We start from the raw sequence: 27,858 nt of genomic DNA, 5'->3' as shown, positions 1-27,858 counted from the left end.
GCCTGTAGTGTTAGAGGTTAACCTGCTGAAATTAATATACTGGTATGATTTTACACCCAGTCAAGAACTTGATCACAAAAATGATATCATTTTATTACCCTATAGAAGTTCTACCAGCCTTATGCTTAATTTAGCAATCTTATTTCAGCTTTTTTTACTTGCCTAACTACATAAATCTCTGTTCTTCAAATGCTCTTGAATCAGGTTTTTTGTCTTCCACCTGGTTCTATCATTAATGGGTTGAAAAAACTCAGACACTTGCTAAAGAATAACTTTAAGAATTGTGCTTTTGCACCCCAATATAAAAAATAATAAGTAGTTATATAAACAGAAAAATTTTTAATTGACACACTATATGAAACATCCCAGATAAATGACTGAATCCATACTGAGCAGAGTCAATTAAGAATGAACAAGGTTCCAGCTATAGTGGAGGGCAGGCAGGTAGCCCAGAGAGAAGAAAGAGGCCTTTTGCTTTCAGGAGAGGGTAGTGCTGTAGCAACCATTATAGAATGGTTTGGACACAGCCTTAGTTATATCATCATTTTTCTTGAAGAAAGGGAATTAACAGAAGCTTAATGACTGGTTCAATGATTAATATTCCCTTATGGTTTAAATGTACTCTGAGATCCTTAAAAAAAAAATACTCCCCAGACAGGAGCCAACACATGGATAGAATCTTAGCTACTGGTGCTTACATTTCCACACAGAAATAATTTGGTTAGATGTCCATATGTATGTCCAAAATGGTATGGCTCATGTGTAAAAGACTCCACATTAACCTAAGGTCTTTGATATCCAGGTTTCATCTTCTTATGATTGGCTCTTCTGTCACCATCCTCAATCCTCAAATTGGTCAATGCAACAAACTAATTCAAAGCATATTTGTAAATACTTTTAACATATTTTTAAAATCCACTATAAATTACTAATAACGGCAATTTGGAATTTGAGGGTGATGTTTTTCTCTATAATTATTTTGTACACCATGCTACAATCATCACCCAAGTCATGCTGACCTACCTCCCTTTACACCTACCAGAGAGTGGGATACCGTTCAACCCTTACTTCCTTTAGCCTTTCCCCCAGGCAGAAACTCAAACGGCACAAGTGTGAACTGCTGTTTAACAGCTGATATGCAATTTGGATTTAGGCTTGAATTGGAACCACCAGTAACTTTTGTAAGATGAGTATCCCTTTGAAAACACATTACGCTACAATGACCATGAAAAAAATCTACATCTCCAAGATACATCCTCCTGGGACCTTATACAGAGTCGTTTGGCACCTCCCTTGGTATGAAGAATGAGAAAGCAAATAATCATTGGTAGAGGAAATTTCTTATCTCAATCTGAAATCTAAAAAACATATATGTATATATTTTAATATAATAAAATAAGTTTAAATAAAAATAAAATATTTTAAAAGTCTAATATATAAAACAATCAGTGATTCCCTCACTGCTTCAGATTACTTATGCAGTTGCTCTCAATACAATAGCAAAGACAAACAAGAGTTTATACAGTGATGGCCTAAATCAGTTACTCAATAAATAGTTTCTAAGGGCCTGATCTCAGAGGAAATACTCAAGATATTTATAGGCATACCTCATTTCATTGCACCTTATTTTATTGCATTTCAAAGATGTTGCTTTTTTTTTTTAAAGAAATTGAAGTGTTGTGTCAATTCTGCATTGAGCAGGGCTACTGGCCCCATTTTTCCAGTAGCATGCATTTACTTCATGCCTCTGTGTCACATTTTGGTAATTCTTGCAATATTTCAAACATTTTCATTATTAGATCTGTTGTGATGATCTGTGATGACTGATCATGGATGTTACCATTGTAATTGTTTTGGGGCACCACAGACCGCACTCATATAAGATAGTAAACTGAATGGATGGACATTGTGTGTACTCCGACTGTCCCAGCAACCAGCCATTCCCCCATCTCTCCCTTCTTTGTAGGCCTTCCTATTCCCTGAGACACAATAATACTGAGATTACGCTAGTTAATAATCCTACAATGGCCTCTAATTGTTCAAGTGGAAAAAAGAGTCACATGTCTCTTACTTTCAATCAAAAGGCAGAAATGATAAAATTTAGTGAGGAAGGCATGTCAAAAGCCAAGAAACCAGAAAGCTAGGCCTCTTGCATCAAATAGTTAGCCAAGCTGTGAATGCAGAGAAAAAGTTTTTGTAGAAAATTAGAAGTGCTACTATAGTGAACACATGAATAATAACAATGACAGCTTTATTGCTTATATGGAGAAAGATTTAGAAGCTAAAAGATCAAACCTGCCACAACATTCCCTTAAGCCAAAACCAAATCCAGAGGAAGGCCCCAACTCTCTTCAACTCTGTGAAGTCTGAGAGAGGTGAGAGAGCTACAGAAGGAAAGTTGGAAGTAGCAGATGTTGGTTCATGCAGTTTAAGGAGAGAAGTCATTTCCATAACATAAAAGTATAAGGTGAAGCAGCAAATACTGATATAGAAGCTGTAACAGGATAAGATCTTATTATGATCCAGCTAAGATAACTGATGAAGATGGCTACACTAAACAATAGATTTTCAAGGTAGACAAAACAGCCTTTTATTGCAAGAAGATACCACCTAGGATTTTCATAGCTAGGGAGGAGAAGTCAAAGCCTGGCTTCAAAGTACAGGCTTACTCTCTTGTTAGGAGCTAATGCAACAGGTAATCTTAGGTTCAAGCCAATGCTCATTGACCATTCCAAAAATACTAGGCTAGGGCCCTTAAGAATTTGACTAAATCTATTCTGCCTATGCTCTATAAATAAAACAACAAAGCCTGGATGACAGCAGTCTGTTTATTGAATATTTTAAGCCAACTCTTGAGATCTACTGCTCTGAAATAAAGATTCCCATCAAATATTGATATTCATTGACAAAATACTTGGTCATCTAACAGCTGTGATGAGGAGGTACAGGATATTAATGTTGTTTTCTTTTTCTTTTTCTTTTTTAAGACGGAGTCTCACTCTGTCACCCAGGCTGGAGTGCAGTGGCACGATCTGGGCTCACTGCAAGCTCCACTTCCCAGGTTCACACCATTCTCCTGCCTCAGCCTCCCGAGTAGCTGGGACTACAGGCACCCATCACCTCGCCCAGCTAATTTTTTGTATTTTTAGTAAGGATGGGGTTTCACCATGTTAGCAAGTATGGTATCAATCTCCTGACCTTATGATCCGCCAACCTTGGCCTCCCAAAGTGCTGAGATTACAGGCGTGACCCACCACACCTGGCTATTAATGTTGTTTTCATGTATGCTAACACAACATCCATTCTTCAGCCCAATGATCAAAGAGTCATTTTGACTTTCAAGTCCTATTATTTCAGAAATTCATTTCATAAGGCTATAGCTGCCATAGATAGTGATTCCTCTGATGAATCTATGCAAAGTCTATTGAAAGCCTCCCAGAAAGGATTCACTATTCTAGATGCCATTAAAAACATTTATGCATTTTAGCTCCAGATCAACTCCAAGAACAAACTAGGAATCCTGAGAGGACTCACAGACCCTCTGAAGGAAGCAGACTGCTCCTGCAGGACGTGGGAGACATCCCAAATGCTCAGCAGCAGCAAGATCTGCCCAAGGAGAGTCTGAGCTCAGGTATAGCTCTGCCCCCAATGGATGGCCCTTTCCTACCCACTCTGGTAGTGGAAGACAAAGGACGTATAATCTTGGGAGTTCTAGGGCCCTGCCCACTGCCAGTCCCTCTCCATACTACCATAGCTGATGCTCTTTGGAAAACACCACCTCCTGGGAGGAGGCCAACCAGCACAAAAATAGAACATTAAACCACCAAAGCTAAGAACCCTCATGGAGTCCATTGCAACCCCCGCCCCGCCACCTCCACCAGAACAGGCACTGGCATCCACGGCTGAGAGACCCATAGACGGTTCACATCACAGAACTCTGTGCAGCAAACCCTCAGTACCATCCTGGAGCTGGGCAGACTTGCTGGGTGGCTAGATCCAGAAGAGACACAACAATCACTGAGGTTCAGTTCACAGGAAACCATATCCATAGGAAAAGGGTAAGAGTACTACATCAAGGGAACACCCATTGGGACAAAAGAATCTGAACAACAGCCTTCAGCCTTAGACATTCCCTCTGATAGAGCCTACCCAAATAAGAAGGAACCAGAAAACCAACCCTGGTAATATGACAAAACAAGGCTCTGCAACACCCCCAAAAAATCACACTTGTTCACCAGCAATGGAGCCAAACCAAGAAGAAATAGCTGATTTACCTGAAAAAGAATTCAGGAGGTTAGTTACTAAGCTAGTCAGGTAGAAACCACAGAAAGGCAAAGTCCACTGCAAGAAAATCCAAAACACAATACAAGAAGTGAAGGGAGAAATATTCAGGGAAATAGATAGTTTAAAGTAAAAACAATCAAAAATTCAGGTAACATTGGACACACTTAAAGAAATGCAAAATGTTCTGGAAAGTTTCAGCAATAGAATTGAACAAGTAGAGCTCAAAGACAATGTCTTCAAATTAACCCAATCCAACAAAGACAAGGAAAAAGGAATAAGAAAATATGAGCAAAGCCTCCAAGAAGTCTGGGATTATGTTAAACAACCAAACCTAAGAATAATTGGTGTTCCTGAGGAAGAAGAGAATTATAAAAGCTTGGAAAACATATTTGGGGGAATAATTGAGGAACACTTCCCCGGCCTTGCTAGAGACCTAGACATGAGAAAACAAGAAGCACAAAGAACACCTGGGAAATTCATTGCAAAAAGATCGTCACCTAGGCACATTATCATCTATTATCCAAAGCTAAGACAAAGGAAAGAATCTTAAGAGCTGTGAGACAGAAGCGCCAGGTAGCCTATAAAGGAAAACCTATTCGATTAATAGCAGATTTCTCAGCAGAAACCCTACAAGCTAGAAGGGATTGGAGCCCTATCTTCAGCCTCCTCAAACAAAACAATTATCAGTCAAGAATTTTGTATCCAACAAAAGGAAGCATCATATATGAAGGAAAGAGACAATCTTTTTCAGACAAACAAATGCTAAGATAATTCACCACTACCAAGCCACCACTACAAGAACTGCTAAAAGGAACTGTAAATCTTGAAACAAATCCTGGAAACACATCAAAACAGCATCTACTTAAAGCATAAATCACACAGGACCTATAAAGCAAAAATATAAGTTAAAAAGCAAAAACATAAAACAAGAGAACAAAAGTGCACAGGCAACAAATAGCACAATGAATGCAATGGTACCTCACATTTCAATACTAACATTGAATGTAAATGGCCTAAATGCTCTGCTTAAAACATACAGAACCACAGAATGGATAAGAACTTACAAACCAATTATCTGCTGTCTTCAGGAGATTCACCTAACACATAAGGACTTACAAAAACTTAAAGGGGTGGAAAAAGGCATTTCATGCAAGTGGACACCAAAAGCGAGCAAGGTAGCTATTCTTATATCAGACAAAACGAACTTTAAAACAACAGCAGTTAAAAGAAACAAAGATGGACATTATATGATGGTAAAAGACCTTGTCCAACAGGAAAATATCACAATCCTAAACATATATGCACCTAAAAACTGGAGCTCCCAAATTTATAACACTAATAGACCTAGGAAATGAGAGAGACAATAACACAATAATAGCAGGGGACTTCAATACTCCACTGACACAATTAGGTTATCAAGACAGAAAGTCAACAAAGAAACAATGGATTTAAACTATACCTTGGAACAAATAGACTTAACAGATATAGACAGAACGTTTCATCCAACAACCACAAAACATACATTCTATTCAACAGTGCATGGAACTTTCTCCATGATAGGCCATATGATTTCTCCATATGATAGGCCATAAAATGAGCCTCAATAAATTTTTAAAAATTGAAATTATATCAAGCACTCTCTTAGACCACAGTGGACTAAAACTGGAAATCAACTGCAAAAGGAACCTTCAAAACCATGCAAATACATGGAAATTCAAGAACCTGCTCCTGAATGAGCATTGGGTCAAAAACAAAATCAAGATGGAAATTTAAAATTTCTTTGAACTGAGTGAGTGACAATAATGACACAACCTATCAAAACCTCTGGAATACAGCAAAAGCAGTGCTAAGAGGAAAGTTCATAGCCCTAAATGCCTAATCGAAAAGACTGAAAGAGCACAAACCGACATTGTAAGGTCACACCTCAAGGAACCACAGAAACAAGAACAAACCAAACCCAAATCCAGCAGAAGAAAGCAAATAACCAAGATCAAAGCAGAACTAAATGAAATTGAAACAAAAAATATACAAAAGATACATGAAACAAAAAGGTAATTCTTTGAAAATATAAATAAAATCGATAGACCATTAGCAAGATTAATCAAGAAAAGAAGAGAAAAAATCCAAATGACCTCACTAAGAAACAAAACAGGAGATATTACAACCGACACTACTGAAATACAAAAGATCATTCAAGGTTACTATGAACACCTTTATGCACATAAACTAGAAAATCTAGAAGAGATGGATAAATTCCTAGAAAAACACAACCCTCCTAGCTTAAATCAGGAAGAATTAAATACCCTGAACAGACCAATAACAAGCAGCGAGATTGAAATGGTAATTTAAAAATTATCAACAAAAAAAAGGTCCAGGACCAGAGGGATTCACAGCAGAATTCTACCAGACATTCAAAGAATTGGTACCAATCCTTTTGACACTATTCCATAAGACAGAGAAAGAGGGAACCCTCTCTAATTCATTCTATGAAGCCAGCAACACCCTAATACAAAAACCAGGACAGATCATAACCAAAAAAAAAAAACTATAGACCGAAATCCTTGATGAACATAGATGCTAAAATCCTTAACAAAATACTAGCTAACCAAATCCAACAACATATCAAGAAGACGATCCACCATAATCAAGTGGGTTTCATACCAGGGATACAGGGATGGTTTAAAATACACAAGTCAATAAATGTGATATACCACATAAACAGAATTAAAAACAAAAATCAAATGATCATCACAATACATGCAGAAAAAAGCATTCAACAAAATCTAGCATCCCTTTATGATTAAAACTCTCAGCAAAATTGGCATATAAGGGACATACCTCAATGTAATAAAAGCCATCTATGACAAACACACAGCCAACATAATAGTGAATGGGGAAAAGTTGAAAGCATTCTCTCGGAGAACTGGAACAAGACAAGGATGCCCATTCTCACCACTCCTCTTCAACGTAGTACTGGAAGTCCTAGTCAGAGCAGTCAGGCAAGAGAAGGAAATAAAGGGCATCCAAATCAGTAAACAGGAAGTCAAACTGTCACTGTTTGCTGACAATACGATCATTTACCTTGAAAATCCTAAAGACTCCTCCAGAAAGCTCCTAGAACTGATAAAAGAATTCAGCAAATTTTCCAGATACAAGATTAATGTACACAAATCAGTAGCTCTTCTATACACCAACAGCAACCAAGTAGAAAATCAAATCAAGAACTCAATTCCTTTCACAATAGCTGCAAAAAATATAAATACTGGCTGGGCGTGGTGGCTCACACCTGTAATCCCAGCAGTTTGGGAGACCAAGACGGGCAGATCACGAGGTCAAGAGATCGAGACCTTCCAGGCCAACATGGTGAAACCCTGTGTCTACTAAAAATACAAAAATCAGCTGGGCATGGTAGCACACACCTGTAGTCTCAGCTATTCGGGAGACAGAGGCAAGAGAATCACTTGAACTCGGGAGGCGGAGGTTGCAGTGAGCCAAAATTGGACCACTGCACTCCAGTCTGGCAACAGAGTGAAATTCTGTCTCAAAACAATAAATAAAATAAAAATACTTAGGAATATAACTAACCAAGAAGTCGAAAGACCTCTGCAAGGAAAACCACAAAACACTGCTAAAAGAAATCATAGCTCACACAAACAAATGGAAACACATCCGATGCTCAGGGATGAATAGAATCAATACTGTGAAAATGACCATACTGCCAAAAACAGTCTACAAATTCAATGCAATCCCCATCAAAATACCACCATCATTCTTCACAGAATTAGAAAAAACAATTCTAAAATTCATATGGAACCAAAAAGGAGTCTGCATAGCCAAACCAAGACTAAGCAAAAAGAACAAATCCGGAGGCATCACGCTACCTGATTTCAAACTATACTATAAGGCCATAGTCACCAAAACAGCATGGTACTGGTATAAAAATAGGTACATAGACCAATGGAGCAGAAAAGAGAACCCAGAAATAAACCCAAATACTTACCAACCGATCTTCAACAAAGCAAACAAAAACATAAAGTGGGGAAAGGACACCCTTTTCAACAAATGGTGCTGGGATAATTGGCTAGCCACAAGTAGGAAAAGAAACTGGATCCTCATCTCTCACCCTATACAAAAATCAACTCAAGATGGATTAGGGACTTAAACCTAAGACCTGAAACTATAAAAATTCAAGAAGATAACCTTGGAAAAATCCTTCTAGAGGTTGGCTTAGGCAAGGATTTAATGACCAAGAAACTAAAAGCAAATGCAATAAAAACAAAGGTAAATAACTGGGACCTAATTAAACTATAGAGCTTTTGCATGGCAAAAGGAACAGTCAGTAGAGTAAATAGACAATCCACAGACTGGGAGAAAATCTTCACAATCTATAAATGTGACAAAGGACTAATATCTAGAATCTACAACAAACTCAAAAAAATCAGTAAGAAAAAAACAATCCTATCAAAAAGTGGGCCAAAGACATGAATAGACAATTCTCAAAAGAAGATACTCAAATGGCCAATGAACATATGAAAAAACATTCAACATCACTAATGAGCAGGGAAATGCAAATCAAAACCACAATGCGATACCACCTTCCTCCTGCAAGAGGGTCATAATAAAAAAATCAGAAAACAGTAGATATTGGCATGGATGCAGTGATCAGGAAACACTTCTTCACTGCTGGTGGGAATGTAAACTAGTACGTCACCATGGAAAACAGTCTGGAGATTCCTTAAAGAACTAAAAGTTCTTTAAGCCAGCAATCCCACTACTGGGTATCTACCCAGAGGAAAAGAAATCATAATACAAAAAAGATACTTGCACATGCATGTTTGTAGCCACAATTCACAGTTGCAAAACGTGGAACCAACCCAAATGCCCATCAACCAATGAGTGGATAAAGAAACTGATATATATATATATATCAGTTATATATATCATATATGTATGATATATATCATATATATTAGATATATATCATATATGTATGATATGTATAATATATATTAGATATATATCATATATGTATGATATGTATAATATATATTAGATATATATCATATATAGATAGATATCTCATATATATATATATATATATATGATGGAATACTATTCAGCCATAAAAAAGGAATGAATTAACAGCATTTGTGGTGACCTGGATAAGATTGGAGACTATTATTCTAAGTGAAGTAACTCAAGAATGGAAAACCAAACATCATATCTTCTCACTGATATGCGGGAGCTAAGCTCTAAGGATGCAAAGGCATGACAATGATACAATGGACTTTAGGGACTTAGGGGGAAGAGTGAGAAGCGGGTGAGGAATAGAAGACTACAAAAATGGTGCAGTGTATACTGCTCAGGTAATGGGTGCACCAAAATCTCACAAATCACCACTAAAAGAATTGTATCCCAATAACTTATGGAAAAAAATTAAAAAAAATAAAAAATATATATGATTAATGGTCAAAATATCAGCAGTAACAGGAGTTTGGAAGAAGTTGGTTCCAACTCTCATGGATGACTTTGAGGGGTTTAAAACCTCAGTAGAAGTAGTAATTGCAAATGTAGTAGAAACAGCAAGAAAACTAGAATTAGAAGTAGAGACTGAAGACGTGACTGAATTGCTGTAGTCTCATGATAAAACTTGAATGGATGAGCAGTTGCTTCTTAGGGATGAGCAACGAAAGTGGTTTCTTGTGATGGAATCTACTCCTGGTAAAGATGCCATGAACATTGTTGAAATGGCAACAAATAATTTAGAATAGTCTATAAATTTAGTTCATAAAGCAGCAGTAGGTTTCAGGGGACTGACTCCAGTTTTTGTAAGAAGTTCTACTGTGAGTAAGATGCTACCAAACAGCATCGCACGCTACAGAGAAACTTTTGTGAAAGACTGAATTGACTGAGCAAACTTCATTGTTATCTTATTTTACAAAATTGCTACAACCACCCCAATCTTTAGCAACCACCAACCTGATCAATCTGCAGCCATCTACATGGAGACAAGACCCTCCACCAGCAAAATGATTATGACTTGTTAAAGTCTCAGATGATCTTTAGCACTTTTTAGCAACAAGGCATTTTTAATTACAGTTATATATATTTTAGACATAATGTTATTGTGCACTTAATAGACTTAGTATAGTGTAAACATAACCTTTATGTACATTGGAGAACCAAAAAAAGTCATGTAACATGTTTAATTGTGATATTTGCTTTATTGCTGTTGGCTGGAACGGAAACTGCAGTTATCTATGAGATACGCCTATATCTATAAAAGCTGCAATGAAGATGCTTACAGTATGGTTGGAAAACATAACTAATACTTCACAAATCCCAACATTGTATATAATTATATGCCAAGTTATATAGTATAGACTAGTATCATAGAAGTTTTGGCTAAAATCTGTGAGCAAATTTTTGTATGATTAAAAATGCTATGCAACACAATAAAAGAAGGTATGTACTTAAATCACTTTGGCAATTGTGAAGATGAGTTTTAAGTACTTGATGTTAATGATTAACTTGAAAGTAAACTACTAAAAGTTGTTCCTATAAGGACAACTAGAATGTTAGCTCTGCTTTCTAGAATATTTGAGCAAAAAAAAAAAAATTTGACAATTTGACTTAGATCTGCCTTTACTAACAAAATGGAGGCATAAAAATAGATTCATAGTCATCCAATAAGAAAACATAATTAAGGGCCCAGAAATATAAAGTGACAATTTCTATTAAAAACGCAGCACATAAGAATATCCATACACCGGTTCAGTGCCTGGGTGTCATGTGCTGTCTAAATAAAAACCTGAGCAAGGCAGGGGAAAATGTCAGCGTTAATTGGTCAAATTAAGCCATATTTTTAGTTGACATTACATTTGCACTTGACAATTTAGGTTTGACCTACACACCCAAAAATTTACATTTGACCCACACTAAGAGAATCCATACCATTATAGTAGGTACTTGACAAAGAACATGTTTCTTGTGTTATATTTTTGTATAATTTAATTTTCACAAATATATACCATTTCCCTTGCCTTGAAAGGAAATGATTATTTCTTTTTTTTATATAAGACAGACCTGAGACCTTTTTCCCCAGTTCCAAATACTTGGTAATATTCAGTTATTTGATTAACTGATTTGACTTTATAGGCCACAGAATTAATCTATTTTTAAAGAACTGAGTTTCCCAAGGCATGGGACACCTACACCGCCTAATTTCATTAGTAGGTATATAAGGTATTAAGTAGTCCAGTAGGAAAGGTATTCCTTTTATAGTTTTCTTTCTGTTGTTTATATCAAGGATTAAGTTTCAGTATCATGCAAGCATGTTTTCACCATTTCTCAAATAGGAGGCAATGTTCCTTTACAGCAAAGACAACAGACCTCAGGATAAGCAGACAACAATATCTACTTGGAATGTAATGTTGTCTTTCTTAGATTTGTATTTACTTTTACCATGGTCATCTACTTATGGCAAGTGATATTATACTGGTTCTCATTTACAGAAATAATAACAACTTTCCTCTAAAAATGAATTTAAATCAAGTTAGTCGATGTAAAGAAAAATATTAGGGAAATAATAGTATATATAGTTCTCAGATATAGGCAAATTTGTACCATGGTAATTCACTAGTGACTAAAATTGGGAAAACAGAGCTAAAATAATTAACACGTTAAAAATGTTTTTTCATTCAGTTATTCATATTAATTACTGTTAATATTTTCATTGGTATAATATATGAATTCCTAAGTTGTCTATTGGCAGGGAATTGCAATCTATTATTTAATCCAAATAATTTGTAGAAAATAAATTATTGATACAATTTAGTTAGTATTAAAAGACAGAACAAGGGGATTTTTAATACAAGTAAGGTAAAATAGTTTCACTGTTATTTGTTCTAGAAGAGTTTGGAGGTACTGCTGTTATTACCACAACACGAACCTAGAAGTTCAGCTTTTAAGAGTACCACACAGGCAAGATCATATTACAATACAGCCACTTGGCATCCTAAAATAATGGTTCTAACCCTGTATTCTACCACAATACATGGAAAATAATGGTCACATATTAGATATATTCCTGGGGGAATGCCCTGATTTTGGCAAAATTCTCCCCTTTCTGCAATTTTTTCCAGAACATTTAGGCAATACAGGGCTGTAAATGTTGGTTATGCATAAGTTCCAACATGTTTCCTTCTATCCAAGAAAGCAAAACCGAATGTTAAGTAAATGAAAAAACACTAATATAATCAGCTTATTTAACAACAAAAAATAAATCATTCACAAATTTAAGTGCTTTACCTATTTTTCACAACAAATACTTAAGGTATAACTCACTACTGACAGGACTAACAATGGCTCATGACACCTTGGTCCAAACATACTACTTTATTGTTGGAATACCAGATTAATGTCACCTCTTTATATTTTAGTTAAGACAGAGATACCAAGATAATGACTGGATTAGAGCATGATTTGCAGATGCAGTGACCTAAGTGAATGGTACTGGCACCAGCTATTTATAATTTGATAAAGCAACCAATCATCCAAATTTACTTGCAACACTTAAAAGGTATGAGTTTTATAATTAATGGAAAAAACCTTCATATTAAGGTTGAGAATGACACGAAAGTAGAATAACTCTCAGGTGGTAACCCAAATGTTCCCTTGTGAATTAATGTGTTCTACAATATTAGTAAAACCTAACCACTCCTTTTATGTATAAAATGTAGCACTCACTGATAACACTTAAAATGGCCAGGAGTGGTGGCTCACACCTGTAATTCCAGCACTTTGGGAGGCTGAGGTGGGTGGATTACTTGAGGTCAGGAGTTAGAGACCAGTCTTGCCAACATGATGAAACCCTGTCTCTACTAAAAATACAAAAATTAGCCAGGCATGGTAGTGAGCACCTGTAATCCTAGCTACTCGGGAGGCTGAGACAGGAGAATTGCTTGAACCTAGGAGGCGGAGGCTTCAGTGAGCTGAGATCACACCACTGCACTCAAGCCTGGGCAACACAGTAAGACTCTGTCTCAAAAAAAAAAAATGCTTTTGTGTATTCTGATACAAGTTTTAACAATATAGGAATTAGCAGAGTTTAAAGAATTAGATGATATAGCAAACTGTAGGGATAAGAAAGAAATGTATGTAAACTGGGCCATAATGAAAACAGTTTGTTTAAAGGTCCACAGATCTGATCAGTGTCATTGACATAAAATCAAGTCTTGCACTGAACTAAGTCAACATACTGTTTAGGAAAAAGAATTTCTAATATGGATTACAACAGAACTGCCAATTGCTTACATACATATGTGTGTTCCATTTTTGTTGTTATAACATCAATTAATAACAATCATCTTAATTTCATAATTATATTTTGAACTTACCTTTGCCAAAATAACAGAAGCAGAGCATGGTCAACATGATAGTTTCAGGCATCTTAATAAAACCATCATTTTTGGCATCTATGCTGACATTGTAATGGCCTCAAACTGTCAATAACTCATCCAAAGCAAATTTAATAAATGTGGAGACATGGGCTAATATTACAGTCAGTTTGCCTATATTCACTATGCACATTAGCTCTACAAAAGAATGCAAATCAAGGAGGCTGAGGTGAAAATATCATTAAACAATAATCCCAAATTAACCAATAGTAAAGTAGAACTCTATGTTCAAGAGTTGTACACTCACACACATGATAAAAGCATAATCATTAAACTTTTTTCTGAATTGTCTAGGTTTAGCTAATAATTTTAACGTTACTGATGGACTTTGGTCCTCTTTAACAAAAATTAGAAACATTAATTAACACTTTCTTCCCAAACCTTTATTATAAACTTTTATGTTTAAGTATCTATAATTTTTCAATTATTAGGGAAACAATGTGATATGTCATTTTAATCGTGGGTGGATCACCTGAGGTCAAGAGTTCAAGGCCAGCCTGGCCAACATGGTGAAACCCCATCTATACTAAAAACACAAAAATAGCCGGGCGTGGTGGCAGGCACCTGTAATCCCAGCTACTCAGGAGGCTGAGTTAGGAGAATCGCTTGAACCTGGGAGGTGGAGGTTGCAGTGAGCCAAGATCGTGCCACTGCACTCCAGCCTGGGTGACAGAGTGAGATTCTGTCTCAAAAAAGAAAAAAAGAAACATAAATAAGTAAAAAATAATTATTTGTGTAAGGGTAGAGGAGATAGAAAAAATATATGACTTACTCTCTTCATTCTACATGTATCATGTAGGTGTAGAGTTTACAGAAATACCTTTGTAAAACATGGTTACTATTTTTTGTTTGTAGGTATGTACTTGAAGCATCAGTAGGTCAACTGGCTAACATTCCCACCACGGCAGAAATGCAAATTTTGGAAAAAACAGCCCATAATACTTCAATCGACAGTGAACACAGAAGGCATTTTGTTATCATCAAATCGCCAAACTAATAATGGTGAACAAACAAGGCAGAATTCTCCTGCTGTTTATATTAAAATTACCACCCAAGCATCGTTCAGACATCTCAGGTCCAACTATAATTCTGCATTTGCCCATTGTGTGCTTAACATCAATGTGATCTAGTAAGTACTACCATGATCTTTGAGATTTCGAAGAATCACAGCAGGAAGGCTATGGGACTGCCACCCTGTCACTAACTCGGCCTCTAGTTCCTTAATGTGGGCCCTGAGCATGAGGGGTGGCACTTTCAGAAGCAGGTCAAGAGGCAGCAAAGCTGAAGAAATAAAAGGGGGAAAGATATGAAACTGTAACATAAATTACATTGAATTTTAGAGAGTTGTGTTTGATTTTATCGCTATCAACACTAAGTTACCTGGTCTTGGTCTTGATCCTGTTCCTCCAGTGAAGTCCCTGAAAATAGAATTACAGGCCATTAGAATGACTTGTTCAACTTGGATTTGACAAACTAAGAGCCTACATCTTGCTATGGTCTACATTATAAAGATTAATAAAGATTATTTTCCCTCAAGATGCTCTCAAGAGTTTAATTCAGAAGGAAATAAATATATTGCAACACACAGTACAATTGACATTCTACTGACAAATGGCAGAATCGTCCCACCACAGTTGTTTTTTAGGCTCTAAGTATGACTAAGAGCCTAACTCTTATGATCCTGAATAATTTTCTTGTTATACTTAAACTCGAAATATGATTTTGCACTAAAAGGATATAAGATTTAAAATGTTATATACAGTATTTTCTATGATTTGTTCCTGCTCTATTAAAAAACAAAACAAAACAAAAAACAAATAAAAAAAAACTTTATTCCTCTTCCTATAAAATGTTTTTTGCATTGAAAATAATTATCTTTCCTAAAGTTGCCAGTGTTATTAACATCCCTTGTTTGCCTTGGAGGTGGCCTTAGACTGTACCAGGGATATGTGTAAATCACCTTCAGCCTTTTTTTTCCACTGTAACCATTTTTTTTTTTTTTTTGAGACGACTCTCGCTCTGTAACCCAGGCTGGAGTGCAGTGGCGCGATCTCAGCTTGTTGAAACCTCCACCTCCTGGGTTCATGCCATTCTCCTGCCTCAGCCTCCCGAGTAGCTGGGACTACAGGCACCCACAACCATGCCCGGCTAACTTTTTTGTACTTTTAGTAAAGACGGGGTTTCACCATGTTAGCCAGGATGGTCTTGATCTCCTAACCTCGTGATCCACCCACCTCAGCCTCCCAAAGTGCTGGGATTACAGGTGTGAACCACCACGCCCAGCCTAGAACCAATTTTTTAATAGTTTTCTGGAACGAAATAAGAAACATCTGTGCCCTGACAAGTTGTAAGAATCATTCTTAAACTTAATGCAATCCAACAAAAATATATCATACATCTACTATGTATAAGGCACATGATAGGTATTTGTTAAGTAGGAATAAATACAGGAATTTAATACAAGTAAACATGGCTGATAAGTCTCTTGTCCCAACCCTTTTGTTTTAATCATAGATTTTTTGATACATGCATGCAACACCTACCTGTGTTATTAAGTGTAACAAAATTGGCACTCATTTACCTACCACCCAATTTAAGCACTAGAATAATACCAAAATCTTTGTATCCACTTATGAGTTTCTTCCCTGTTCCTTTCCATTCCCTCTTGATTTTCACCAGGGTAGCACTCTCTTGATCCCATAATATATTCTGTTCCATTCTGAGCTCAAAGTTCCAGAGCCTTGAAAAGTAAATGGAACCCGCCAGCCTTTAACAGTTTATATACTTTCCCTAACCCTGAGATAAGGAGCACGTTCAAAAAAAGAAATGAAGCTGATCCTGCCCTCAGAAAGTTTGAAAAGAGACATGATCACAGCAGTGCCCATGTGTAGGCAGGACAACCTCAGGGCTGAGCTGAGAAGCAGAACATCTGTTCCAGCTCCTCGTATGCCTGCACAAATGCCATATCCCAGCAAATGCTTTCCGAATAACTTTGCCCCTTAGCCTTCTAGATGAGGCTAGCACTGTCTAATAGAAACTGATGGTAAGCATCAAACATAATTTTAAGTTTTCTGGTAGCCAAATGTTTTAAAAAGTAAAAAGAATACAGTGAAATAAATCTATTTTATTTAATCAAAAATATCCAAAATATTATTTCAACATATAAAAATTGAGATATCTTATTATTTTACATCTTAATTAATATTAAATGAAATTTAAAATTCAGTCCCTCAGTTGCACTGGCCACATTTCAGCTGCTCAAGAGTCACATGTGCCTAGTGGCCTCCCTACTTAACAATGTGGTCTGCCCTTCCTTAAGTGTTGGTCATTGTCTTCATAAGCTTACTACATTCATGCCATGTAGCTGCTAAACCTGAAATACCTCCTGAATCCCACTCTCTTAAAAAGTGAATACAAATGCAACTGGAGGCAAACTTGTATCCATCAGGTTATTCATGTTCTTGAAAAGCTGATAATCACTCACATGATGAGTTTGCAAGATGACTGTTCCAGATGTCCTGAAGAATCTAACATTTCAAACATTTTTACGTATTAGCAAATGCTATGCATAATGTGTGCTAGTGGGATATGTGACATAGAACACCCTGACAATGCTGAGTTGCTGCCGCCTCTGCTATTCCTTTATATAATTTTAAATTACTCTTTAATAAACTTTAGGGAATCTTTAAAAAGAACCATTACACATTCATTCATTCATTCGAGAAATATTTATTAAGTGCCCACAATGTATAGCCACCATGTTGGACACTGGAGATGGGATGGTGAAAATAAATAGTTTCCACAGTCTAGGGACTTAAAAGATTGCATAGAGATAGCAGAAAATAAATGTCAATTTCTCTGGAAATTATATCACTATCCGCAAGAAAATATAGTCATCTGAAATTTCAAAATAGAACAGGCTCATTGTGACCAGAAGTGACAGCTTTTAACTATGCAATTGTTGAGTTCACAGATGGACAAACGATAGAAATTATGCAGAGCCTGGGGGAAGACTGCCTCTAGATTGAACCACATTGAATGTTTATGCCCAACAGAGCGTTATGGCTACAGAGGGTGGTGTCCCCATCGTATCACAAGCTGAAAAATATAACAAAGTGGTTTCACACAGAGAACATTCCAGAAATAGTTTCTGGTGAAGAGGCTTAATATATTATAGTTTGTGTTCTCTGAAAATTTTGAAATGGGCATTGACCAATAGCACTTCAGGCTGATGGAAGAATTTCAGAAAAATAGAAGGCTGAAAGAATTCTAAAAGGCCATCCCTTCCAGCTCTCTTCAGACCTAGTATGACCTCATCTGGAATTAATAAGGCAAAAGAGAAACTGAAGTGCTGAAAATGAGTGTTAGCCTACAACTTCCACCCCAAAACACTAACAGATAAAGTGAATAATCCAGGAAGTAGCTTTCTAATTTTTTAAATAGACTTTTCACTGAATTAAGTCAAGAGCAAGGTGAATTATTTGGGTAATTATTTTGCCAGCAGAGTCCTGGCCAAGAAGAGAATGAAGCCCTAAAATTTCATCTCTCATAGGAATTCCTTGAAATATATATTTGAACAAAGAAAACATTTTCACATGCATTATGAGTGTATTCCATCATTTAATTCAATTGTGAAAAGTATCAATACTATTTGATATTGATAAAAATAATTAAACCTTATGAAATGAGAGGTTTGGCTTACAATAGTAAGGTAATACCTTCTGAAACTACTGCAACCACACCATGTGAGCTAATGAGCATTTTATAGCTGAAGCTCTCTTTCAGGCAGTGACATTCATACATACATCCTGTGTGAATAAGCAACATTATGTAGCTTTGAGTTCTCCTATGTATCTATAATGTTAATAGAGTTGGTATCATGACAACAAAGTAGTATAATGCTCCTGTGCCTATCCCCTTGTACCCGAATAACATATCTCATAACAAACGAGCACTAAACGAGGAAAGTATAGAACTATCACAGAAAAGAAACAAAGTGGTCTTACTATGCGTTTTTTTGTTTGTTTTTGTTAAGACTGCTGGAGTGTGACATTGGCAGATGGGCCAGGTTGATTCTAGCAAGGAGTAATCATGCAGTATTTATTCCTCCAAAGTAAAACCAGATACAGATTATGAAAAAGATGGAGGGAGAAAAGCTACAAAATAAGCAAAACTTCTGCTTTTAGGAGGCAAGATCCACAGGTCCTGAAAATACACAAGGTCTTTCCAGTCACAAGTATGATGCTGAATGATCACAAACCTCCACAATCATCTTTACATATAAAGACTTAGAGGCCTGGCATGGTGGCTCATGCCTGTAATTCTACCATTTTGGGAGGCCCAGGCGGTGGATCACCTCAAGTCAGGAGTTCGAGACCAGCCTGGTCAACATGGCGAAACCCCATCTCTACTAAAAATTCAAAAATTAGCTGGGTGTGGTGGCAGGTGCCTATAATCCCAGCTACTAGGGAGGTTGGGGCGGGAGAACCGCTTGAACCCAGCGGGCAGAGGTTGCAGTGAGCTGAGATGGCGCACTGCACTCCAGCCAGGGCAAAAGAGCAAAACTCCGTCTCAAAAAAAAAAAAAAAAAGACTTAGACTTAGGAGCACACTGTCAAATACAATTATGCATACACTGACAAATCAAAAAAGTTGTGAACCACAGGCATCTTTGATACCACAAACATCCAGTGTCTCAAACCAGCCTGCCAACTATACTCTGTTGCCTGGGCGACAGGAGGCAAGCAGACGTGGAGAAATCTTGTTGCCTGAGCAACAGGATCCCTTTAAAAAAAAATGTGCCTTAAGCTGTGGCTATGGCAAAGGCTGTCAGTAGGCAAGATTTCAGTCCTTGGTAATGAGATAAAGAATTTACACTATGATAACAATCATTCATCTATTCATTAATCAGTATCTGTAGGTTGGTACCTATGTGCAATACACTGTGCCCTGGAGAAGGCAAAGATGAATTAGGCATAGTTTGGCACATACTCGGCACACAGTAATAAATATCCATCAATTAAATAAATGAATGAAGGTTCTTAAGATGGTCGTAAAACAACGACTAAACTTTACTAGGACCTGAGCATATGTGATAAAGAGGCTGAAGCCCCCGTGAGCATTATCAAGTTCCACTACAGAGAATATTGTAAGTTGAAATAATATGCTATGACTTGCTGGATTATAATCCTCAATGTGTGTATACTAGGTCAGCCTACGAAACCCGCATAAAAACTGGTAAAAGTCAAGCCGATTCTTAATGCCTTCCTAGCAAATAGTAATAGATATAAAAGATTTCATTTCAAATTTGAAAATGATTAAAGTTGGAAATTTCAAAGAAATTGGGGCTTATTCCTCTCTTGATCTTGCCATTAACTATATTCCTCAAAAAAAGTTGTATCAACTAATGATGGCTTGGATTCCCAGGTGCCTTCCAGTTCTAATATTATTCTCCAGCCTTGAGATTTCAAAATGTCTCTAAGGAGGCAGGGGCTATCCCTCCTAGTTCCATTTGCTCATGTTTTATCCATTTGTCTGGATCATTTGCCCAAAAGCATATCCTAAGTTATTAGGGAGTTATGTTAGTTATTCAGCAGGCAATTGGTTTAAATCTGGCTCCTGATATCTGATATCTGACCAAAGTTAAGAATTTATGCTTAAGCTTTCTCTTAGTACCATTAATATTTAACCAGGGCCACATCTGACTTCTATATTTTGGAGGCTGTGGTCAGAACACATATGTCCTTCCCTGTGACTTCTCTCATTGGGCCTTTTTAAAGAGCCAGTAAGGGTCCCCAAGTGGGAGAGCTGCCCAGAGTCTCCTTGTAATTGTTATACCATTTTATACATGGCACAGAATAGGAAAAAAACAAACCAAAAAAACCAGAAAACCCTCTACAGGCTGGATTTTCAATTTATTTTTATTCTATTATGTAGTTTTGCTATCTCCTTTTATATTCAAACTTCTTATTTAGCTTCTAAATATTTTGCAGGATGGGTTCACATTTCACATTCATAAACAAAGAAACCCAGAAAAATCCTAAACAAATTAGATTGCAAACAACTTTAGCTTTATTTAATGTTCTTTAAAGAATTATAAATACATTTTGGTATTGTCTCCTTTTAATTCAGAGAAGCCCTGGGGATTACCTGGGAGGGAGTCAAAAGTTATTAATTTTCTCTCCTCTTATTTGGCATAAATCAAAGGCTGTCTTTTACCATTTATTTTCTTCTGAAGTCTGCCCTTGTCTTTCCACTTCCCTGTGAGCTCCCTGAAGGAAGAGAGCTTGTCTTAAACAAACCTGTGTTCCCTGGTAGCATGTCACACTGTATTACCACATTTCATGGCACAATTTTGCAAATGTTGCTTTAGGTCAGGTCCCGTTCACCTTGGAACATACTTTCCAAAACATCAACTTCAATGTATGGGCCACTTTCCATATCCATCTGTTGACTTGGTCATAACCCCAAGTTAAAGCTTGTTCCATATCCCTGTTTCAATGATCTTCAGATTAAACTTTGCCTTTCTGCTGATTCTAGCTTACCCAATTTGTTTTAAAGTATTTAGTTAATGGCTAACTTTTTAAAAACCATCTCAAGCTCTAAAAGATATAGACCATATTGGGTTTTTGTTTGTTTTTGAAGGGGTGGACATCAACCAATTTGTGTAAATAAGACAATTTTCCATGGAGCCTTTCAAAAAAGAGTAGAATTATTTTTGACAGGGCCAAGATACCTACATTCATCTGATTGGAAATTTTCATTTTAATATAAAATTCACTTAACTGGGAGTACACCATGTGTCATAATTTACTTTTGAACTAAAATACTTGCTTTGTTAGTGATAGAAAGTCAGTCAGTGGGGAATATTGGGTACTAGCAAGCCCTAAAGATCCTTTGGAAGATCTTCTAACTCAAATCTCCAGTCCCCACAAACACCCATTGTGGTTCTCTTTGGCATTTTGGACTACTTTTCTTTCCCCTGCCCTCCCCATTACTTCTGACCATGACTCCTTTGCACTTTGGCCCAGTAAAGAATGCCATGAGGTCTTACAGGGTTTTCTCGAATATCTTTCTGACAGATCACACCCCTTATCGATAAGTTTTTCTCGGGTTTTTATTCCCAGAAACACTGGGAAAAAGTTAGGAAATTAAAAGGCTCCATCCTAACTCCTCCTGGTCTTCATCTGAAGAAGATAAATGTATCACTGATACACCTTTGACTAAACAAGAAAAGGATTTGTCTATAGGAACCTTCCTTTGTCACCTAACTGAATCCTCCAGGAATTTGCTGAGCAGGTTCTTCTGAACTTCATTTACATTATGCGATTCCCAGCACCCTCAAACCCAGAGATAGATCCAGATGGTTCCATTGAGGCTGCCCAGCACTAACACCTGCTCCCTTCAGCAAGCACCCCTGATGGACTAGTCAAGGACCTCAGCTCTCCTCAAGGCAGTAAACAGGCGCCTGATCCCAGCCAGCTCAATCTGGCTCTCTCTCTCTCAAGATTTTGAATCCTAAGAAAGGTGACATGAGAATGGAATAAACAAGCTGGGAGTTTATTTATCCCAGAGTTCTCCTGCCCTTACAAGCCTCCCAAAAATGTCTCCTTTATAGACTTCAGGGACTGAACTGGCTCGTATGCCTTCCCAAGCTTGATCCTCCAGAGTCTAAATTACACAAGCCCCATAATGCCTTCTAAAAAAACCCCGGTCACATAAGTTAGCTAGAGTCAGGCTCCTTTGCTTGTATCCAAAAAGCCATGCCTGCTATAGCACATCGCAGCCTTAGCATTTTATCACACAGATGCTGCCACCTCCTGAGTGGGAATCATCCCACAGCTCTGAAGACCCCTGCCTGGCATCACCACTTATACGTGGCCCAACCTCAACAGGTGCCCCAGCCTCAGAGCAGTCTGGCAGTCCTTCCTCCATTCTCTGCTCAGTTCTTATCTCAACATTGGCTGCTCCTAGCTGAATATACTCCTCAAATCTAGACAGTCCTCTTATCTGTGGCCTAGAATATCATCTAACACATAGAAACCAGCTGGGCACCGCGGCGAATGCCTGTAATCCCAGCACTTTGGGAGTTTAAGGTGGGTGGATCACCTGAGGTCAGGAGTTCGAGACCAGCCTGGCCAACATGGTGAAACCCCATCTCTCCTAAAAATACAAAAATTAGCCAGGCATGGTGACAGGCACCTGTAATCTCAGCTACTCAGGAGGCGGAGGCAGGAGAATCACTTGAACCCAGAGGGCAGAGGTTGAAGTGAGCTGAGATCATGCCACTGCACTCCAGCCTGGGCGACAGAACAAGATTTTATCTTAATAATAATAATAATAATAATAATATACAGAAACCATAAAGTATATTCTTCCTTAATCTCCCTTTCTCTATTTCTCTAGCTTAATTTTATCTTCACCTCCCTTTCTTCAGACACAAAGAAGGAGTTGCCACTCATCTTCTCCAGGCCCACTCCTCTGGCTGTGGTCTATGCTGCAACTGTACACTGTCAGTTATCTCTTTTCCTCTCTAATCTCTCCTCCTTCCTCTGTCCCAAATGCTCTGAGTTCATCCTGATTCTAAGAGGTCCTTTTCCATCAAACATTCCCCACCAGCTCACTCTCCCAGCTCATTTTCTCAGCTTCTTAAATGCCTCCTATGTCTGCCTCTGGAACATTGCAATCAAGTTTCTGCTCCCTCTGATCTCACCCAGTGCCAGTGAAGGGGCTCCCATGAAGGTCAGGAGAACTTGCAGAAGGCTCAATCTAATAGTTTTGTTTCAGTCCCTGCTCTAAGAAACAACTGCCACTGACACAGCAAGCTGTCCTAAAATAACAATTTTACTTTGCTTTTAAAAGATAATTTCCCAAACATATTCCACCTTCCCTTGCAACTAGCTGTGGTCATATGAGGAAGTTCTGGCCAATGGTATGTGAACAGAAGTGATGAGCATAACATCTGGGTCATATCCTTAAAAGAAAGAGGGGTGCCTCTACTTCCCCTTTCTTCTTCTTGCTGGCTTGGATGTAGGATGTGGTCTCGTAAGTCATATTGGTCAAAAAGATGAAATCTATACCCTGGGGATATGGAAGAACAAGATATAAGACCAGGGCTCCACATGACCTCATAGAGCACAGCTGCCCTACCCTGCTGGCCCACCCTTGAGCTCAGAGAGGCTAACTGATTTGCTCAAGGTCACGAAGCTAGAAAAAGGCAGAGCTAGACTAAGACCCAAGTCCAAGATCAGCACTGTTTCAGTATGCTACTTGGTGAACTATAAATGGTTCTGGGCAAGTAAGCTCTAACTCCTTCTATTTCCACAGGCACATGGAAACTTCTGGCTATCAGGTTTCAATTCAGCCATCAATAACTCAGCTCTGCAAAATCAAAAAATATTTCTAGAAGCTCAATTTGTACCTACCTTGTTTGGGATTGTCTTTCTCCTCCTGAAGCACTAAAACTTCTCTTTAAAATGTCTGAGACGAGAAAATAGAAATAAGTTTACATTATTTCTTCTGCAAATCTTTTGTTTTCTAAGTTTTAATAAAACAATGCTGAACAACAAATGCTGGTGAAGATGCAGAGAAAAGGGAACTCACACACTGTTGGTGGGACTGTAAATTAGTGTAGCCATTATGGAAAACAGTATAAAGGTTCTCGGCCGGGTGTGGTGGCTCACACCTGTAATCCTAGCACTCTGGGAAGCCGAGGTGGGTGAATCACAAGGTCAAGAGAGCGAAACCATCCTGGCCAACATGGTGAAACCCTGTCTCTACTCAAAAGTACAAAAATTAGCTGGGTGTGGTGGAGCATGCCTGTAGCTACTCAGGAGGCTAAGGCAGGAGAATCGCTTGAACCGAGGAGGCGGAGGTTGCAGTGAGCCGAGTTGCACCACTGCACTCCAGCCTGGTGACAGAGCGAGACTCCGTATCAAATAAATAAATAAATAAATAAATAAAGATTCTCTTGAAAAAACTAAAAACAGAACTTCTATATGATCCAGCAATCTTACTACTGGCATATATCCAAAAGAAGGGAAGCTAGTATATCAAAAAGATATCTCCACTCTCGTGTTTATTGCAGCACTACTCACAACAGCCAGGATACGAAATCAAACTAAGTACCCATCAGCAGATGAATGGATAAAGAAAATGTTTAACAATAATTTATTGCATATTTAATAGCTAGAAGGGGACATTTGAAATGTTTCCAACACAAATAAATAATAAATGTTTGAGGTGATCAATATCTGAATTACCCACACAATGTGTAATTTGATGACTACACGTTGTATGCAAATATCAAAATATCACAAGTATCCATAAATAGGAACAAATATTATATACCAAAAAAATTTAAATAAGTTTTTTATAAAATTCAAAATAATAAAGAACATATATATTCCATGAATGGCTTTGTCTATAAACACTCTCATATTGTTCTAAGGTCAAACTTTTCTCTGTAAATGGCAGGTAGGAAATATTCTAGGCTTTGCAAGCCATACTATGTCTGTCACAACTGAATTCTGCTGCCACTGTAGCATGAAAGCAGTCAAACAACATTCAAGAAACAAACATGGCTTTATTCATGGCAAACCACAATATCAACAAAAAACAATGCTGAATCTGTTACCTGAGCAATTGTACATACTGTAAAAATTGTCTTTGATTATGAAAACATGAGCTAAAATATGTTACAAATTGTCATTTATTTGTCAGGTTTGTTTAAGGGCTTTTTTTCTAAAGCAAATGTCTAAACAAACAAAAACAACCCTGTTATTAATATCTAACAAAACACAATAAAATGTCATGCAATAAAATGTCATAACCATCCTTGCCAAGTTACCACATGCAAATTTAAGGGTCAAGCATCTCTTTCCTACCTCCCCACTAACCCTCCCACCATTGCTGCCAGGTATATAGAACACTGAACTTATCTCAAAACAGTCAGTAATAAATTTCTTCTGGAATTTGTTATATGTGTTTATATGCATAAATATTTTTCCCATATGAGCTTCATGTTTTCCCAATCGCAAATTAATACACCTAGAAGGCAGGGATTTACAGAGAAAATAGGACAGAATATTGAAAACTGGGGTTGTCCCAGAAAATCTGGAACATCTAGTCATCATTTTAATGGACCAATTAAGTTTGGAAAGGACAAAGAATGTAGCTAAATCCTTAGGGTTCTACTTTGGTCCTTAGAGAGGCTATTTTAAATGTTGTTTTATGAGATTTTCATAGTATAGTCACTGAGGAGAATTATTTTCACTTAATTTATTTCAGAATATTTCTCCCTACAGTTTTTAATATTTTATCAAGTTACTCTTTTTTTTTTAAATTTTTTTATTTTTATTTTTTTTTAAGATGGAGTCTGTCTCTGTCGCCCAGGCTGGAGTGCAGTGGTGCCATCTCATCTCAGCTCACTGAAAGCTCCGCCTCCCGGGTTCACGCCATTCTCCTGCCTCAGCCTCCCGAGTAGCTGGGACTACAGGTGCCCACCATCATGCCCAGCTAATTTTTCTATTTTTAAAAGGGACAGGGTTTCACCGTGTTAGCCAAGATGGTCTCGATTTCCTGACCTTGTGATCCACCCACCTCGGCCTCCAAAAGTGCTGGGATTATAGGCGTTAGCCACCGCGCCCAGTCTCAACTTACTCTTTTCAAAAAAAATTGTTTATCTTCATTTTCCATTTTAACTTTTCTTTTAGTTTCAGGTTTGTTGAGTATGTTTGATTCTATCTCTCTTTATAATCTTTAAATTTTATCTAAATATACCTTTTCCTTTTCTTTCCCATATCCCAGTATGACTATTTTCTTTACTGTTTTAAATTGAGTCAAGATTAACATTATGAACTGATTTTATATGTCATATTTTTTATAACTCTAAAAACATTTCTTTTGTTTTATTGTTTTAAATGTAACACAGGCCTTTAGATTTATATAAATAAAATTGTACAAAAATTAGTCTATAACAAGACCAATTTCTTCTACAGACTTTGAATTCCTCTAACCAACAGGCTCGTAAAAGGTCATGTCCATTACTCCCGTGGTTATTTGGCTGTCTCCAAGATATTCTGATTCTCTAGTTAGAACCTGCATTTGCTGGTAGAAATAATAAAACTATTCATTTGACAGCTGAGAAAATATAAAACCACTGTGCTGGCTAACCTTTGGGCTCTGTCAGAGAGACAGACACATCTGTCCTAATTAGCATTGCACCTGAAAAACAAACCACTGGGTTACGTATATGGTGATATTTGCTTGACTCAAGTATGATTTCCAAATCACTGTCTTCTGGAATCCCGCAAATGGCAAATTGATAAAAGAAAGCTTACTGAATGTAGATTCTTTCAGAGGGCTTGAACTGGAGCTGCTGGAGTTATCCGAAATGTCCAATTCGTCATCTAGCTCTGAATATATATCTGCACATGAATTAAAAACAATAGAAACGCAAATGGGTCTTGAAATGGGAAGGAGTCCAGAATGCATGCATGCTTACACACTGCCACTAGCAGTACCTTTCTCAGTATTTTCCAGGTTGAAGTTATCATCTGACAGGATTTCGTCACAGGCCCTGTCTTCGTCTTTACCATAGGAGGCCTGGAAGCCTTCGGTGGGCAGGTCTGCACTTTCTGAAAGTTCACTTTTCAGGCTGGCTGCCCCACTGCTGCTGCTACTCAAGCTTGCCTTCTCAAAGGTCTCCTGGAAAGAGAAATTCAGTTTTTCATAGCCTCTTTCTCCATCCTTCCTTCTATAGGACCTAAATCTTGTTAGAACGTATATTAACTGCTTCAAATATCAATATAAATGTTTGATGCAGAAGAAGCATCAGTAGTTCCACCTACACACCTGGTTCACAATCTGTTCGGTCCATAAATACAGAAAGATGCAAGTCTATAAGCTACATTGGATCAAAAAGGAGGGAGGTGGCAAGAGTGCTCAGTAGAAAAGGCCCATACAACCCAGTACAGGTGGCGGGGGGTGGGGGCAAATTTACTTCTAAGAAATAGACTACATCAATTTAGGAGAAATTTTCTTCTTTAAGTTTTTTTCAAAAATATTTGCTATCAAATCCTCTCAGTACCATAGCAAATAAGCAAAGCTTATTCTCT

General features: G+C 37.5%; 1 protein-coding gene across 7 annotated transcripts in view; it reads right to left on the bottom strand.

Annotated features, from left to right (window-relative positions):
• NEK10 (NIMA related kinase 10) overlaps positions 1 to 27,858 on the bottom strand; it is a 272,943-nt gene that overhangs the window by 40,657 nt on the left and 204,428 nt on the right. For 4 of the 7 annotated variants that reach the window (XM_050779439.1, XM_050779442.1, XM_050779441.1 and 1 more), the window contains 5 exons: positions 27,265 to 27,448; positions 27,082 to 27,168; positions 24,166 to 24,220; positions 15,123 to 15,160; positions 14,883 to 15,023 (listed from right to left, as the gene is read on the bottom strand). In XM_050779439.1, coding sequence (XP_050635396.1) covers positions 14,883 to 15,023; positions 15,123 to 15,160; positions 24,166 to 24,220; positions 27,082 to 27,168; positions 27,265 to 27,448 — 505 coding nt within the window. The remainder of the gene's footprint in view (positions 1 to 14,882; positions 15,024 to 15,122; positions 15,161 to 24,165; positions 24,221 to 27,081; positions 27,169 to 27,264; positions 27,449 to 27,858) is intronic. The other 3 variants (XM_050779444.1, XM_050779445.1, XM_050779446.1) reach the window with 1 other exon arrangement.

Source organism: Macaca thibetana, chromosome 2 (assembly GCF_024542745.1).
Source record: "Macaca thibetana thibetana isolate TM-01 chromosome 2, ASM2454274v1, whole genome shotgun sequence".
NCBI lineage: Eukaryota > Metazoa > Chordata > Mammalia > Primates > Cercopithecidae > Macaca > Macaca thibetana.
Note: the sequence above shows the minus strand (reverse complement) of the source record. Positions and strands in the feature narration are given on the sequence as shown.